At 43.8% G+C, this 18,624-nt stretch overlaps 1 protein-coding gene across 2 annotated transcripts in view; it reads left to right on the plus strand.

Moving 5' to 3' along the window:
• The window catches only part of cdh13 (cadherin 13, H-cadherin (heart)), a 607,588-nt gene that overhangs the window by 319,943 nt on the left and 269,021 nt on the right, over nucleotides 1-18,624 (plus strand). For both annotated transcript variants that reach the window (XM_046352466.1, XM_046352473.1), the window contains one exon: nucleotides 6,118-6,262. In XM_046352466.1, coding sequence (XP_046208422.1) covers nucleotides 6,118-6,262 — 145 coding nt within the window. The remainder of the gene's footprint in view (nucleotides 1-6,117; nucleotides 6,263-18,624) is intronic.

Here is an 18,624-nt window from a genome sequence, read left to right on the forward strand (position 1 = left end):
GTAGCTCTCCATATAAACTTTTACTCTGAGTCAGAGGAAAATGAACTTCTTATTTCAGTGTTGAAGTGGACGAATGATTAAAGATGTTAAATCGCTTGGTCGACAGGTGGATTTGAATGCTCAGGCACAATGACCACATTTACATGCCCACCAATATCCCGTTGTTATTCAGGATACTCAAGTATTCCATTTTTGAGTCGATGCAAAAAAACATCATATCCTGTTTAAAATAACCCGAAAAAGCTTGTGTCCCGGTTATGAGAAACCCAGATTAGATGCCTGGGACATGCTGATGTAAGACGGGATACTGTGGCATGTAAACATCTTATCCCATTTACTGTTGTTTTTGCAATCTGCACAAGCTCAGTTTCTCATATACTGGGTGTTGTGTGATAATGTTTGCATCTGATTGCCAAACAGATAACTTAAATAGTAGGCTATACCTTATCATTTAGGCCATATTATCATTTCCGACATTTGTTTGTCAACTACAGTTTGATACATGCAGCTTCTCTTCTGTCATAAACTGTTGCCCCAGAAGACCAAATAAAGTAATGCTCACCAGAATAACACCTTACATTGATAGAATGAATGCATTGGTAATCTAGTTAACACCGGTACAGTTGTCTGTTTAGTTTAAGGACCTGCGAGAAAATGCAATAATTCCAAAACAGTAGAAAGAATGTTTTAAGCAAATGAAAGCTGAGAAAACGATGGAACGCAGTTCTGGTAAGACTTCAGTTCGTCTTGGGTACATATTTTATGTGATTGAAATACTCTGCTTGCATAACAGTGTCAAAGATAACAAGTTACATGCACATTCACATTTTTTCAAGAGACACTGAATGAAAAAAAAAGATATTTCTCCACCCCTGTTCCCAAGACAAAATGTATATTTGTTTTATAAATTTACTGCAAAAATGTAATATTATATGAGGCTACATGTGAGAGGGTATAGGCCTACAGTCAGTGTCCACATTTCTGTTACTATTCCATTTAACCTCGTGAGCGAGATATCAAAAGAGTATGTAAACAGTTTATCCAGAATATGACCTTAAGCGGGATATAAGCTACTCTCCGTAATACTGTACGCATGTAAAAGTGGTCCCTGACTAAGAAGAGTCTTGGGCTCACACTCTGACTCTGAGTATTAAAGTCAGCTTTTTTGTGTCAGATGTTGGGATTTGTTTGTTTCGCCTGTGCTCTGCTAAGCCGGAGAGTTTCCCCCGGTGAGGGGATGCCAGGCCGGGCCCAAACTGCACCTTTAGGAGCTGTTGAATACATGAATAAGTGATACTACAGGCCTGTAGAGGGGGGAGGGGTTGGGGAGCAGTATGTTAGCGTCTCAGTGGCTGCACCTCTTCTGGATGGCCAATGAAGCTCCATCCTCAACATAGCCACTGAGAGAGAGAGAGAGAGAGAGAGAGAGAGAGAGAGAGAGAGAGAGAGAGAGAGAGAGAGAGAGAGAGAGAGAGAGAGAGAGAGAGAGAGAGAGAGAGAGAGAGAGAGAGAGAGAGAGAGAGAGACTAATGAGAAGCCAGGAGGAGCACCACAGCACTGGGGGCTTACGTACAGTCTGTCTCCAGGAACTCCAGGGGCCTCATTTATACATGTTGGGTATGCACAAAATATGCTTGTGACGGTTGTCACCCAAAAATTTGCAATTAAAAAATAAATAAACATGAGAATGTGCTTGTCCTCCCACAAACTTTAGACCATGCGTACGCAGTTTCTAGAAGTTGCAGTTGCAAGAAGGCAAAAGTAGCCTAGTAGCCTTGTGCAAATGGGGAATATATGATGACGTATTCATAACCAAAAAGTATATATTTCTGATTATTCTTTAAATTCCATGATCATTGCAGAATAAATTCCTCACCTTTTCTGACTGATGGTTTCGTACAAAATGGTCAATAGGTCTACAACAAGTTAGGATAGGCTACCGTTCGTCCCATCTCTCATTGAACTGGACCCACTTCTCTGTAGTAAATAGATAAGCTTCCAGTGTTTAAAGTATTTTGCTCTATGCGATCCAAAGTTTAACGGTAGAACAGCAGTTCACCTTTTCCGTTGACATTTTGTAGGCTCCGTCTGAGCACTGTGATGTCACATTTCTCCAGTAGACAATGTCTCATTTATAAAGGTAATACATATATCATAAGCATTGCACCATTTCTGGCCATGATGAGTTCATGTTCCCCAAGTAGCCATACAACAAATGACCATGCATATTTCTAAGTTAAATGATCCTATTAGATAGGCTATTATGATTTCAAGTTGTTGCTCTATGCATCAGAAAGGGAGCGTAGTTTATAACATAGGCTACAGTAACATTTTGCAGGGGAACAGACAGTTGATACGTTGCATTGAAATGTGTAGGCTACCACTGTAAGTAGGCCTAGTGTCGTTCAAACATTTTCCAGAGAATTCATGGGCATTGCAGCACATTTAGGTTTGGGAGAAAGTCAATGCAAAACATTATTGAATTCAAACGATCTGTTTACAGGTCCACAGCAGGTCCACAGCAGGTCCACAGCAGTTAGTTTTTGTGTTTCAGAAACGGTCCGATACAGCAAATGTCACTGCAAAAAAATACTTCTGCCAAAGACAAAGACATTTGATCAAGTTCCTTTTAGATTTGATTTGTATTGACTTATTTCACCTTTATTTAACCTGGTAGACCTGGCCAAGATAAAACACGTGGAGTAAAACAAACAGACAGTCAATAATACAGTAGAAAAATAAGTCTATATATGATGTGAGCAACTGAGGTGAGATAAGGGAGGTAAAGGCAACAAATAAAAGGCCATGATGGTGAGGTTAATACAATATAGCAAGTAAAACACTGGAATGGTAGATTTGCAGTGGAAGAATGTGCAAAGTAGAAATAAAAATAATGGGGTGCAAAGGAGCAAAATAAATAATTACAGTAGGGGAAGAGTTAGTTGTTTGGGCTAAATTATAGATGGGCTATGTACAGGTGCAGTAATCTTTGGAGTTCGTTCCAGTCATTGGCAGCAGAGAACTGGAAGGAGAGGCGGCCAAAGGAATAATTGGTTTTGGGGGTGACCAAAGAGATATACCTGCTGGAGCGCGTGCTACAGGTGGGTGCTGCTGTGGTGAACAGCGAGCTGAGATAAGGGGGGACTTTCCCTAGCAGGATCTTGTAGATGACCTGGAGCCAGTGGGTTTGGCGACGAGTATGAAGCGAGGGCCAGCCAACGAGAGCGTACAGGTTGCAGTGGTGGGTAGTGTATGGGGCTTTGGTGACAAAACGGATGGCACTGTGATAGACTGCATCCAATTTATTGAGTAGGGTATTGGCGGCTATTTTGTAAATGACATCGCCGAAGTTGAGGATCGGTAGGATGGTCAGTTTTACGAGGGTATGTTTGGCAGCATGAGTGAAGGATGCTGTGTTGCAAAATAGGAAGACAATTCTAGATTTAACTTTGGATTGGAGATGTTTGATTTGAGTCTGGAAAGAGAGTTTACAGTCTAACCAGCCACCTAGGTATTTGTAGTTGTCCACATATTCTAAGTCAGGTGCAGGTGCAGGCAGCGATCAGTTGAAGAGCATGCGTTTAGTTTCATTTGTATTTAGTTGGAGGCCACAGAAGGAGAGTTGTATGGCATTGAAACTCGTCTGGAGGATTGTTAACACAGTGTCCAAAGAAGGGCCAGAAGTATACAGAATGGTGTCGTCTGCGTAGAGGTGGATCAGAGACTCACCAGCAGCAAGAGCGACATCATTGATGTATACAGAGAAGAGAGTCGGCCCAAGATTTGAACCCTGTGACACCCCCATAGAGACTGCCAGAGGCCCGGACAACAGGCTCTTCGATTTGACACACTGAACTCTATCAGAGAAGTAGTTGGTGAACCAGGCGAGGCAATAATTTGAGAAACCAAGGCTATTGAGTCTGCCAATGAGGATGTGGTGATTGTCGAAAGCCTTGGCCAGATCAATGAATATGGCTGCAGAGTATTGTTTCTTATCGATGGCGGTTAAGATATCGTTTAGGATCTTGAGCGTGGCTGAGGTGCACCCTTGACCAGCTCTGAAACCAGACTGCATAAGAAGGTGCCGTGGGATTCGAAATTGTCGGTAATCTGTTTGTTGACTTGGCTTTCGAAGGCCTTAGAAAGGCAGGGTAGATATAGGTCTGTAGCAGTTTGGGTCAAGAGTGTCCCCCCCTTTGAAGAGGGGGATGACCGCAGCTGCTTTCCGATATTTGGGAATCTCAGACGACACGAAAGAGAGGTTGAACAGGCTAGTAATAGGGGTTGCAACCATTTCGGCAGATCATTTTAGAAAGAAAGGGTCCAGATTGTCTAGCCCGACTGATTTGTAGGTCTGGTTTATAATGTGAAATGTGTATATACTGTATGGCAACTTCAACTACACAGTAGTGATGGTTGCTGATAATGGGCCTCTGTACGCCTATGTACAGTAGATATTCCATTACAAAACTGCCATATCCAGCTACAATAGTCATTTGCAACATTAACAATGTCTACACTGTATTTCTGATCAATTTCATATTATTTAAATGGACAGAAAATAGCTTTTCTTTAAAAACAAGGACATTTGTAAGTGACCCCAATTTTTTTAACTGTAGTGTAGGTGTTCCTTTTGTCCAGGTGGGAAAGGGCAGTGTGGAGTGCAATAGAGATTGCATCATCTGTGGATCTGTTCGGGCGGTATGCAAATTGAAGTGGGTCTAGGGTTTCTGGGATAATAGTGTTGATGTGAGCCATGACCAGCCTTTCAAAGCACTTCATGTCTACAGACGTGAGTGCTACGGGTCGGTAGTCATTTAGGCAGGTTACCTTAGTGTTCTTGGTCACAGGCACTATGGTGATCTGCCTGAAACATGTTGGTATTATAGACTCGGACAGGAGAGGTTGAAAATGTCAGTGAAGACACCTGCCAGTTGGTCAGCGCATGCTCGCAGTACTCGTCCTGGTAATCGGTCTGGCCCTGCGGCTTTGTGAATGTTGACCTGTTTAAAGGTCTTACTCACATCGGCCACAGAGAGCGTGATCACACAGAGGATAGAGAGAGTTTTGTTGAGAACGGAATGTATATATTTTTTTTAAATAACATTCTTAGAAGGGTCTTTCAATGTTAGAAATGTTTTTTTGCAAATGTTTTTTGGAAAGTTTTCTTAATGTTCTGAGAACATGAGGAAACACCTGTAGGAAACGTTATGCTGAAGTACTGAAATTCCCACCTAAGAAACATATGGTTCTCAGAATGCTATCTCCTACCTGGGTGTCTTGTACCATTCCCAGAACATTGTGGCAAGGTTGTAGGCAAAATAACCGTAGGACAACTATGCTATCGTCAAGCTCCTGTGGTTTAAAGCTTTGTAGGACCTCTTCATATCTGAGGGCAGGCCTAACGTGTCCTCTCATTGTGTCTGCTCCTCAGTAACATGGCAGAGAAGCACAGGTCACTAACACCAGATCCATCTGCTCAAGTCAGGAACAGGAACTTGCTAGCACTCGTTTCTCCTGCTGGTTGAGATATTAAAATGACGGCCGTTAACTTTTATCACTGTCCATCTATTCATAAAATTATAGTCTCTGCTGCTGTAGTGTTGGGAAAGAGAGAGAGAACAGAGACAAATGAGTAGTACTCGATTGGCGCGACTCACCACTCTTTACATAGTTTACAGTTATTTTATGAATGGTGAAATATTGTAGTTACTGTTTTATGTGCTACCTGTGTGTGTGTGTGTGTGTGTGTGTGTGTGTGTGTGTGTGTGTGTGTGTGTGTGTGTGTGTGTGTGTGTGTGTGTGTGTGTGTGTGTGCGTGCGTGCGTGCGTGCGTGCGTGCGTGTGTGCGTGTGTGCGTGTGCGTGCGTGTGTGTGTGTGTGTGTGTGTGAGTCCGGGGATAAGTACATAAACTACTCTTGTTCATACAATATAGACTAGTTTTTGATTGAATTGCGCTTTTTCCGATACATTTATCTCTCAGACATGTAACAGACAATCAGGTATTCTATGCTTTCACCCGTCTAAATGAATGTCATTCTGTATAAACCTTGTCATACCAGCTGTATAACTGAACTCCTGTCCTGACCTTTGACCATTGTGTGTCCTGTCTGCAGCTGGAGGTGTCTGTGACAGACCTGAGTGGGAAGCTGGTGGAGGGTCCTGTAGCCCTGCTGGTGGACGTCAATGACCAGAATGACAACAGGCCCATCTTCAAGGAGACCCGCTACGCTGGGGAGGTGCTGGAGGGCTCACCTACTGGTAGGTGGCGGTGCTCTCTCTGCTTATCTATGGCAATGTTGACCAGGGTCATATTAATCAGTGAAAAAATTTGCTAAACATTTTGCAATGGAGAACGAAGCATTTATGATTGAACAAGTTCAGGGAATCCCTCCAACTTTTGGGTAATTTGCTTCATTTTAGTTCCTAGTGAAGATGACCACGGTTAAGGGAAAGCTGGTATGAAGATAGTGATGCAGTGTCATCATCAGCCTACTGCCACTGTCAGCTGTGACCGTTCTTTGACCCGACTTCATATTGCTGCATTAATGGTGGTCTGATATCTGAGATGAGCTGAAAGCAGCTGAGAGGACAAAAAAGGGTCAGGAAAATGCAGGAGTAATTATGGTGTCATATTGATTATTTGTGTTTCGTATTTAAGAACAGAATTGTATCCTCAATTCTGAAAAACATCCACCAAGACTAAACTTTGAAAAATATTCATCAAGAATCTCTGAAGGAAACATGTTTCCCCCCCTTTAATGTGTCAGAATAATACACCTTGTCAGACAAGGTGACCATAGAAAGGTGAGCATCATCATTTGAGCTTTCATTCCTTTTTTTTCATTTTACGGGAGTATTGTTGTTGTGTGTATGTTGTTTAATGACTCACACAGGAAGCAGACCATTTGGAGAGTGGATGACATCTCCTTTCTCCTCTCCTCTTCTGTGTCCTGCAGAAATACATTTTAAAAAGTCAGGGAAACAGAGCAGAGCCTTTGGAGGTCTGAACTTTTTCCTCTGTTCTCCTGCTGGCTCTGCTGCTCTGCTAACCCCGGGTCTGGTCCCTTGTCCTCATTCGGTCCTCAACTTCTCTGGGCTGGTTACCGTGACAACCTCAAACACTTTTGGCTTACACCAGTCACAGAGGACCTCACCCTCCTGTGCGTGTACGTATGTGTTAGTGGGTGTGTAATCACGTGTCTGTATTAGTGTGTGAGAGAGATAGCGAAAGATAGACAGAGACAGTGAGTTTGCACAACACAAAAGGGTAATGAGACAGTGCAGAGATGATATCAGGACCGAACTCTGTAAAGAGCTGACTTGTGCTCATATCATTAGCACACAAACAAATATACTGTACATAACACTCAGTAGCAGCTGCAGCAGCAGCAGATAAGGCTGAAAAGTCGTCAGGCAAGAGACATTAATCACACAGTCAGTGGAGTAACACAGTGTTATTCCCCATGGTGACAAAAGTCTTCAACTGCAGTGTTTGGCTGTATGGATCTTTACAGCTAGGCTAATGAAAGCATAATGATGTGCTAGCTATCACCGGGGCTATAAAACAGTAGGCACAGGGCTTTCGGTTGCACATAGAACTAATATTGTGAACCAAAGCAGGTTTTTCTAATAGCCAAAGGGCCAAATGATGGAATTATTTTAGAGTTCCCTGTAGCTCTTTGTAAAGTTATGGCTTAAAGCCTCGCAGCGAATTGTGTGGGATTCAGGAATATGACAAATACCCAGCAGGCTAGGTTTTATTGGGTTATGGAGGTTTAGGCCAAAATACAGATGAATCATCTTAGTTTTAAGTCTGAATCCGTTTACGGAGACAAGTTAACTCAAGGTTTCGCAAACTCAGCTGCATTCACTTTTCAGAACTCATTTTCTGCCTAGTTTGGATTCAATTTTTATCTACAAACTACATTCAGGTCCTCCCGTGACTCGGTTTAATAAGATGGATGCTGATTTGTTTTATTTGCAATTATATGTTTCATAGACACTCTGGTCTTGATTTAATTTCACTATGTCTTCATCTGACATCTCTTTGGAGCAGTTGCCATGGTAAATCAAATTGAAATGAGGGATAGGACTGATGATGTACAGAGGAGTCAATTCAATCCCTGCTCTCACTTCACTGCTGCACTGCTCATGGTTGTTGTGGGCTGGGGGGTGGGGGGTAGGGGGGGGGATAGTCCCTCAAACACAGTGCCAGCAGAATGTAATGAGATACATTTTGTGGCATTTGCCCCTGCTCCTGAGAGGCGGCATCAGGCAAGGTGGCCACAAGAAAATACTACCGTTTTCCATAGAATACTATAGTATTTCTATAGACTTCTGTAGTAAACTGTAGTATACTACACACCGTAGTATCCCTCAATCATCTGTAGTACTTAGTATAGAATGTTGTAGTATACTGTTGAATACTATGGTAAATACTACATATTATATGTATTATATGTATTATTATATGTATTATCCACAAAACCCTACAGTCCACAAAACTTTTTTTTAAACTATAGTAAATACTACAGTATTTGTATATACCCTGCCAATTCTCCTTCTCCATAACCCAATTTGTGCCACCTGTGTTCCCTACTTGTTATAGAAAAGAGCAGAATCCAGTCCTAGCTACCTACTTACCTGTCTAACTACAGGTAATGGAAAATAGTATTTCTCCAGTTAAAAAACAGAAACACTTTAGTAAACACGACAGTAATGTACCCAGAAACACTATAGTATACTACAGTTGTCACGCTCGTTTGTAGAGAAGCACCAAGGCACAGCGTGATTACAATTCCACATAATTGATTAAAGTGAAACTATAAAACAAAACAAGAAACTAACAACGAACTGTGACTACAGAGGTGCTACGTACACTAACTCAAAATAATATCCCACAAACACAGGTGGAAAAAAGGCTACCTAAATATGATCCCCAGTTAGAGACAATGATACCAGCTGCCTCTAATTGGGAATCATACAAAATCACCAACATAGAAAAACAAAACTAGAACCCCACATAGAAATAATAAACTAGACTAACCTCCCAGTCACGCCCTGACCTACTCCACCATAGAAAATAAGGACTCTCTATGGTCAGGACGTGACAACAGTTTGCTAAAATACTACAGTAAATACTACATTATACTTTACTGCAGTCTGCAAAAACACTAGAGTAAATACTACAGTATACTGTAGTATTTTATAGTATACTACACTAAATACTAAAGTCTGCAAAAAACACTACAGTGAATACTACAGTAAAGTCTGCAAAAATACTACAGTGAATACTAAAGTATTCCAACTATATTATACGCTACAGTATTTCTTCATGTAGGTGCACAGTTGCAGTGTAGCTGTCTATGTGGGAGGGGTGGACAGGTGTGGGCGGGAGATGAGGTTACAGGGATCAGTCCCATATTTATGCCCTCTGCCAATACCTTCCTAATCAGGAACTCAGCATTTGTTCCCTGACCCCTGCCTCATTAATCACAGAGGTGGACGGGTCTTGGACTCCCAGTCTGTCCTGGCCTGTAAATAATATGGCCCCTGGACCACACGCCACCAGGGTTAACCTTAACTCTCCCATACTTTACATTCATGTAAAACACTGCCTATACATGAGTGTATTTGTGTTTTTCTTATGTGTGTGTGATTTGGATAACAATGTGTGAGCACCACCATCATGTTTCTGTGATTTGCCTTATTTTATTTACCTCACCCTTTAACCTGCATTTGTTCTGCAATATTCCACGCCATTTCCCTAAACAAGCCCTCTAAACTACCATGGAAATTATGCAAATTGGATTTGTGTGTGTTTTACTGTATGGATATGAGAATTCAGTATGGTGGTCTGTGTAGCAGAGTGTGGTGGCAGTGTGGTGTGTTTGTCTCTGTTGTGGGGGACTGCAGCCATCAGGGGAGGCTGTACGGGACAATGTCACACCGTTTCTGACATTTCTGTGCAAACTGAGGAACCCTGAGCCCAGCTCTCCTGACAAGCCTTTCTCCCCCTTCTGTTTACTTACCCACTCATTTTCTGTTTTTTTTTTAAAACTATTTTTCCCTCTATCTTAATCCTCTCTCTCTGCTATAAATGCCCCAAGGCTTTACTCTCTCAATTTCTTCTCCTTTCTTCTCCCAAGCACCCCCTCTTTTTTTCACAGCCTTGGAATAGTTGGTCTGCCTTGCTACAATTCCTTGGAATAGCCCTATACATTTACATCTTCATCTTCCGTATGGAATCAAAGGCACATCTCTATTGTCTATTTGCGTTCAGAATTCAGTGTTAGGGGTGTTTTTCTATATCAAATCAAATAAAATGTTATTAGTCACATGTGCCGAATACAACAGGTATGAGCCCCTAACCAAGAATGCAGTTTAAACAAATAATGATAAGAATACGAAATTAAAGTAACAAGTAATTAAAGAGCAGCAGTAAAATAACAATAGCAAGACTATATACGGGGGGGTACAGAGTCAATGTGCGGGGGCACCGGTTAGTTGAGGTAATATGTACATGTAGGTAGAGATACAGTGGCTTGCGAAAGTATTCACCCCCTTGGCATGTTTCCTATTTTGTTTGTATTTTGAAACCTGTAAGTAAAATTTATTTTGGGGGGGTTTGTAATCATTTGATTTACACAACATGCCTACCACTTTGAAGATGAAAAATATTTTTTATTGTGAAATATGAAAACTTGAGCGTGCATAACTATTCACCCCCCCAAAGGCAATACTTTGTAGAGCCACTTTTTGCAGCAATTACAGCTGCAAGTCTCTTGGGGTATGTCTCTATAAGCTTGGCACATCTAGCCACTAGGATTGTTGCCCATTCTTTAAGGCAAAACTGCTCCATCTCCTTCAATTTGGATGGGATTGTGTACAGCAATCTTTAAGTCATACCTCAGATTCTCAATTGGATTGAGGTCTGGGCATTGACTAGGCCATTCCAATACATTTAAATGTTTCCCCTTAAACCACCCGATTGTTGCTTTAGCAGTATGCTTAGGGTCATTGCTGGAAGGTTAACCTCCGTCCCAGTCTCAAATCTCTGGAAGACTGAAACAGGTTTCCCTCAAGAATTTCCCTGTATTTAACCCCATACATCATTCCTTCAATTCTGACCAGTTTCCCAGTCCCTGCCGATGAAAAACATCCCTACAGCATGATGCTGCCACCACCATGCTTCACTGTGGGGATGGTGCTCTCGGGGAAATGTGAGGTGTTGGATTTGCGCCAGACATAGCGGTTTCCTTCATGGGTAAAAAGTTCAATTTTAGTCTCATCTGACCAGTACCTTCTTCCATATGTTTGGGGAGTCTCTCACATGCCTTTTCTTTTTTTCTTTAAGCAATGGCATTTTTCTGGACTCTTTTCCGTAAAGCCCAGCTCTGTGGAGAGTACGGCTTAAAGTGGTCCAATGGACAGATACTCCAATCTCTGCTGTGTAGCTTGGCAGCTCCTTCAGGGTTATCTTTGGTCTATTTGTTGCCTTTCTGATGATTAATGCCCTCCTTGCCTGTTCTGTGTGTTTTGGTGGGCAGCCCTCTCTTGGCAGGTTTGTTGTGGTGCCATATTCTTTACATGATTTAATAGTGGATTTAATGGTGCTCCGTGGGATGTTCAAAATTTAAGATATATTTTTTCTAACCCAACCCTGATCTATACTTCTCCACAACTTTGTCCCTGACCTGTTTGGAGAGCTCCTTGGTCTTCATGGTGTTGCTTGCTTGGTGGTGCCCCTTGCTTAGTGGTGTTGCAGACTCTGGGGCCATTCAGAACAGGTGTATAAATACTGAGATCGTGTGACAGATCATGTGACACCTAGATTGCCCAGAGGTGGAATTTATTTACCTAATTATGTGACTTCTGACTGTAATTTGTTGCACAAGATCGTATTTAGGGGTTTCATAGCATATTTTTCATAGCATTTATTTTTCACTTCACCAATTTGGACTATTTTGTGTATGTCCATGACATAAAATCCAAATAAATTAAATTAGAGGTTGTAATGAAACAAAATAGGAAACACTGGGTGGGGGGGGACAATGCAAATAGTCTGGGTAGCCATTTGATTAGATGTTCAGGAGTCTTATGGCTTGGGGTGGAAGCTGTTTTGGACCTAGACTTGGTGATCCAGTACCACTTGCCGTGTGGTAGCAGAGAGAACAGTCTATGACTAGGGTGGCTGGAGTCTTTGACTATTTTTAGGGCCTTTTTCTGACATTGCCTGGTATAGAGGTCCTGGATAGTAGGAAGGTAGGAAGCTTGGCCCCAGTGATGTCCTGGGCCTTTTGCAGTACCCTCTGTAGTGCCTTGCGGTCGGAGGCCGAGCAGTTGCCATACCAGACAGTATTCAATGGTGCAGCTGTAGAACCTTTTGATGATCTGAGGACCCATGCCAAATCTTTTCAGTTTCCTGAGGGGTGAATAGGTTTTGTTGTGCCCTCTTCACGACTGTTTTGGTGTGCTTAGAACATGTTAGTTTGTTGGTGATGTGGACACCAAGGAACTTGAAGCTCTCAACCTGCTCCACTGCAGCCCCATCGATGCTCGGGGCATGCTCGGTCCTCTTTTTCCTGTAGTCTACAAACATCTCCTTTTTCTTGATCACGGTGAGGGAGAGTTTGTTGTCCTGGCACCACACGGCCAGGTCTCTGACCTCCTCCCTATAGACTGTCTCGTCGTTGTCGGTGATCAGGCCTACCACTGTTGTGTCATCGACAAACTTAATAATGGTGCTGAAGTCGTGCCTGGCCGCGCAGTCATGAGTGAACAGGGAGTACAGGAGGAGACTGAGCACCCACCCCGTGAGGTCTTTGACTATTTTTAGGGCCTTTTTCTGACATTGCCTGGTATAGAGGTCCTGGATGGTAGGAAGGTAGGAAGCTTGGCCCCAGTGATGTCCTGGGCCTTTTGCAGTACCCTCTGTAGTGCCTTGCGGTCGGAGGCCGAGCAGTTGCCATACCAGACAGTATTCAATGGTGCAGCTGTAGAACCTTTTGATGATCTGAGGACCCATGCCAAATCTTTTCAGTTTCCTGAGGGGTGAATAGGTTTTGTTGTGCCCTCTTCACGACTGTTTTGGTGTGCTTAGAACATGTTAGTTTGTTGGTGATGTGGACACCAAGGAACTTGAAGCTCTCAACCTGCTCCACTGCAGCCCCATCGATGCTCAGGGCATGCTCGGTCCTCTTTTTCCTGTAGTCTACAAACATCTCCTTTTTCTTGATCACGGTGAGGGAGAGTTTGTTGTCCTGGCACCACACGGCCAGGTCTCTGACCTCCTCCCTATAGACTGTCTCGTCGTTGTCGGTGATCAGGCCTACCACTGTTGTGTCATCGACAAACTTAATAATTGTGCTGAAGTCGTGCCTGGCCGCGCAGTCATGAGTGAACAGGGAGTACAGGAGGAGACTGAGCACCCACCCCTGAGGGGCCTCTGTGTTGAGGACTGTGGCGGATGTGTGTTGTAACCTGAGAGAGAGAGAGAGAGAGAGAGAGAGAGAGAGAGAGAGAGAGAGAGAGAGAGAGAGAGAGAGAGAGAGAGAGAGAGAGAGAGAGAGAGAGAGAAACACACTCACTTACACAATGGTCATGGCAAAGCTCTTGTGTACACTTATGCTCCATCCACTAACATTTGCGTGTCAAATCGGAGGGCATGTTGTCCAGACCTCTGGCAGTCTCTATGGGGTACCACAGGGTTCATATCTCGGGCCGACTCTTTTATCTGTATATATCAAATATGTCACTCTTGCTGCGGGCGATTCCCTGATCCACCTCTACGCAGACGACACCATTCTGTATACTTCTGTCCCTTCCTTGTACACAGTGCTAACTAACCTCCAAAAGAGCTTCAATGCCATACAACACTCCTTCCATGGCCTCCAACTGCTCTTAAATGCTAGTAAAACCAAATGCATGCTTTTCAACCGTTCGCTGCCCACACCCGCCCGCCCGACTAGCATCACCACCCTGGACGATTCCGACCTAGAATATGTGGACAACTATAAATACCTAGGTGTCTGGCTAGACTGTTAACTCTCCTTCCAGACTCCTATTAAACATCTCCAATCCAAAATCAAATCTAGAATTGGCTTTCTATTTCGCAACAAAGCCTCCTTCACTCACGCCGCCAAACTTACCCTAGTAAAACTGACTATCCTACCGATCCTCGACTTCGTCGATGTCATCTACAAAATAGCCTCCAACACTCTACTCAGCAAACTGGATGCAGTCTATCACAGTACCATCCATTTTGTTACCAAATCACCTTATACCACCCACCACTGCGATCTGTATGCTCTAGTCGGCTGGCCCTCACTACATATTCGTTGCCAGACCCATTGGCTCCAGGTCATCTATAAGTCTATGCTAGGTAAAGCTTCGCCTTATCTCAGTTCACTGGTCACGATAACAACACCCACCCGTAGCACACGTTCCAGCAGGTATATCTCACTGATCATCCCCAAAGCCAACACCCCATTTGGCCGCCTTTCCTTCCAGTTCTCTGCTGCCAGTGACTGGAACGAATTGCAAAAATCGCTGAAGTTTGAGACTTGTTTTTCCCTCATCTGAGCAGCTAACCGATCACTGCAGCTGTACATAGTCCATCTGTAAATAGCCCACCCAATCTACCTACCTTATCCCCATACTGTTTTTATTTACTTTTCTGCTCTTTTGCACACCAGTATCTCTACTTGCATATCATCATCTGCTCATTTATCACTCCAGTGTTTAGCTGCTAAATTGTAATTATTCGCTCCTATGGCCTATTTATTGCCTACCTCCTCATGCCTTTTACACACACTGTATATAGACTTTCTTTCCTCTACTGTGTCATTGACTTGTTTGTGTTATTGGCTTGTTTATTGTTTACTCCATGTGTAACTCTGTGTTGTTGTCTGTGTCACACTGCTTTGCTTTATCTTGGCCAAGTTGCATTTGCAAATGAGAACGTGTTCTCAACTAGCCTACCTGGTTAAATAAAGGTGAAATAAAATTAAAAATAACACATTTTATCATCTAACAGCAGAACATACCATCCATTACAACCCATTCATTGACACTCCATGCAATGATGCTAAATCAAATAGCACTATCCCATTATCCAATGAACTCCCATGTGAGGATACTCTGGTGCTCTTCTTAATGACCCATTGTCCAGACTTATCCACAGTCACGCTGGGTTCGATGTTGAACTGATCTCTCTACTGCAGCCTAATCGGTGCAGCCCAACTTCCTCTCATGTAGTTCACCATCTGACTGAGACATTTCTGCGTCTCCTGCCTGTCACAACTGAACACGGAGCAGAAGAGCTGAGAGACTGCAGGGGTGTTGGGTCATCAGGCTCAGAAAATAAAAGGCAAACAAAATCAATACCTAATTGCCAAGACAGGCCCCCATGGAGGACTAGGGAGGCCAGAGCACAGATTGATCCAGGAGAGAAAATGATTGGGCCGAGGGTGACACTAATGCTGGCAGGTAATTTGTAGTATAATGGTGGCTTGTCTGTACCATTAGGATTTCCTCACACAGTCGTCTGGTTCTCTCACAGCACAGACCCACTACTGTTCACAACTCCGGGAGCGTTTCAATCCCACAATGCCTAATTATCTGTCCTTCAAGCCAAGCAGCCACCCAGCAAATTAATGTCTGTGGTATCAGTGGAGCCAGTGTGTTTAGGACTGTCATCTCTTAAGGTTCAGACACACTGGTAGGATTGTCAAACGTCTGCCTGCCGACAACACTTAGCACGTCTGAACGGAGTGTCACACAGCAGAGACCTTGAAGTAATCAGCCAGCCTTAAAATAGTCCAAACCATAAGGTAGCACTAGTGTTGTTGGGCAATGCATGTCCGTGTGTGTTGTTTTATGGTCTAGCTATCTGTGCTACTGTTGCTATTGCTGAAGAAAGCCCTTGGTGATACTAGCCAGATAGCCACAACTAGATAACTAACTAGCAAGATGACAAATAAACTACTTAATTCACTCTCCATAATTGAATACAGCCCATAGATATATTTTTAGATACCATGATCCTATACGTTCAACAGCCAGTTTATTAGGTACATCCATCTAGTACCGGGTTGGACCCCCTTTACCTCCAGAACAAATCAAATCAAATCAAATCAAATCAAATTTTATTTGTCACATACACATGGTTAGCAGATGTTAATGCGAGTGTAGCGAAATGCTTGTGCTTCTAGTTCCGACAATGCAGTGATAACCAACAAGTAATCTAACTAACAATTCCAAAACTACTGTCTTATACACAGTGTAAGGGGATAAGGAACATGTACATAAGGATATATGAATGAGTGATGGTACAGAGCAGCATACAGTAGATGGTATCAAGTACAGTATATACATATGAGATGAGTGTGTAGACAAATTAAACAAAGTGGCATAGTTAAAGTGGCTAGTGATACATGTGTTACATAAGGATGCAGTCGATGATGTAGAGTACAGTATATACATATGCATATGGGATGAATAATGTAGGGTAAGTAACATTATATAAGGTAGCATTGTTTAAAGTGGCTAGTGATATATTTACATCATTTCCCATCAATTCCCATTATTAAAATGGCTGGAGTTGGGTCAGTGTCAATGACAGTGTGTTGGCAGCAGCCACTCAATGTTAGTTGTGGCTGTTTAACAGTCTGATGGCCTTGAGATAGAAGCTGTTTTTCAGTCTCTCGGTCCCAGCTTTGATGCACCTGTACTGACCTCGCCTTCTGGATGATAGCGGGGTGAACAGGCAGTGGTTCGGGTGGTTGATGTCCTTGATGATCTTTATGGCCTTCCTGTAACAACGGGTGGTGTAGGTGTCCTGGAGGGCAGGTAGTTTGCCCCCGGTGATGTGTTGTGCAGTCCTCACTACCCTCTGGAGAGCCTTACGGTTGAGGGCGGAGCAGTTGCCGTACCAGGCGGTGATACAGCCCGCCAGGATGCTCTCGATTGTGCATCTGTAGAAGTTTGTGAGTGCTTTTGGTGACAAGCCAAATTTCTTCAGCCTCCTGAGGTTGAATAGGCGCTGCTGCGCCTTCTTCCCGACGCTGTCAGTGTGAGTGGACCAATTCAGTTTGTCTGTGATGTGTATGCCGAGGAACTTAAAACTAGCTACCCTCTCCACTACTGTTCCATCGATGTGGATAGGGGGGTGTTCCCTCTGCTGTTTCCTGAAGTCCACAATCATCTCCTTAGTTTTGTTGACGTTGAGTGTGAGGTTATTTTCCTGACACCACACTCCGAGGGCCCTCACCTCCTCCCTGTAGGCCGTCTCGTCGTTGTTGGTAATCAAGCCTACCACTGTTGTGTCGTCCGCAAACTTGATGATTGAGTTGGAGGCGTGCGTGGCCACGCAGTCGTGGGTGAACAGGGAGTACAGGAGAGGGCTCAGAACGCACCCTTGTGGGGCCCCCGTGTTGAGGATCAGCGGGGAGGAGATGTTGTTGCCTACCCTCACCACCTGGGGGCGGCCCGTCAGGAAGTCCAGTACCCAGTTGCACAGGGCGGGGTCGAGACCCAGGGTCTCGAGCTTGATGACGAGCTTGGAGGGTACTATGGTGTTGAATGCCGAGCTGTAGTCGATGAACAGCATTCTCACATAGTTATTCCTCTTGTCCAGGTGGGTTAGGGCAGTGTGCAGTGTGGTTGAGATTGCATCGTCTGTGGACCTATTTGGGCGGTAAGCAAATTGGAGTGGGTCTAGGGTGTCAGGTAGGGTGGAGGTGATATGGTCCTTGACCATATCAGCGTGAAGTCCACAGGGATGTTGGTCCTTGCTGACGCGATGGCATCACGAAGTTGCTACAGATTGGATGGTGGTACACCACTACCACCAGCCTGTACCGTTGACACCAGGCAGGATGAGTCCATGGACTATTGCTGCTTATGCCAAATTGTCACGCTGCCATCAGCATGATACAACAGGAACCAGGATTCATCAGACCAGGAAATGTTTTTCCACTCCTCAATTGTCCAGTGTTGATGATCGTGTGCCCAGTGGAGCTGCTTCTTCTTGTTTTTAGCTGTGTGGTCATCCGCTGCAATAGCCCATCCGTGACTAGGATCGACGAGTTGTGCGTTCCAAGATGCCATTATGCACACCACTGTTGTACTGCCCTGTTATTTGTCTGTTTGTCGCCCGCCTATTAGCTTGCACGATTCTTACCATTCTCTTTCGACCTCTCTCACCAACAAGCCGTTTTTGCCCACAGGACTGCCACTGACCGGATGTTGTCTCAGGAAGCCCTAGACACTGTTGTGCATGAAAAGCCCAGGAGGGCGGCCATTTCTGAGATTCTGGATCCGGCATGCCTGGCACCGACGATCATACTACGCTCAAATTCGCTTATGTCACAAATGTTGCCCATTTTAACGTTCACTGAATGTAACTGAATGTCTCGATTCCTTTCTGCCTGCTTTATACAAGCCATGGCCACCTGACTCACCATCTGTAGGAGCGATCCATTTTTGTGAACAGGCTGATAAACTGGCCGGTAAGTGTGCATTTTATATTATGAAGTGTGACTGGCTCATTTAGCAAGCTGCAAAGGGGTGGATGATGTCACTGGGAAAAGTTGGCTATTTTTTTCTACCTGTTGGTT

Source organism: Oncorhynchus gorbuscha, linkage group LG01 (assembly GCF_021184085.1).
Source record: "Oncorhynchus gorbuscha isolate QuinsamMale2020 ecotype Even-year linkage group LG01, OgorEven_v1.0, whole genome shotgun sequence".
Lineage (NCBI taxonomy): Eukaryota > Metazoa > Chordata > Actinopteri > Salmoniformes > Salmonidae > Oncorhynchus > Oncorhynchus gorbuscha.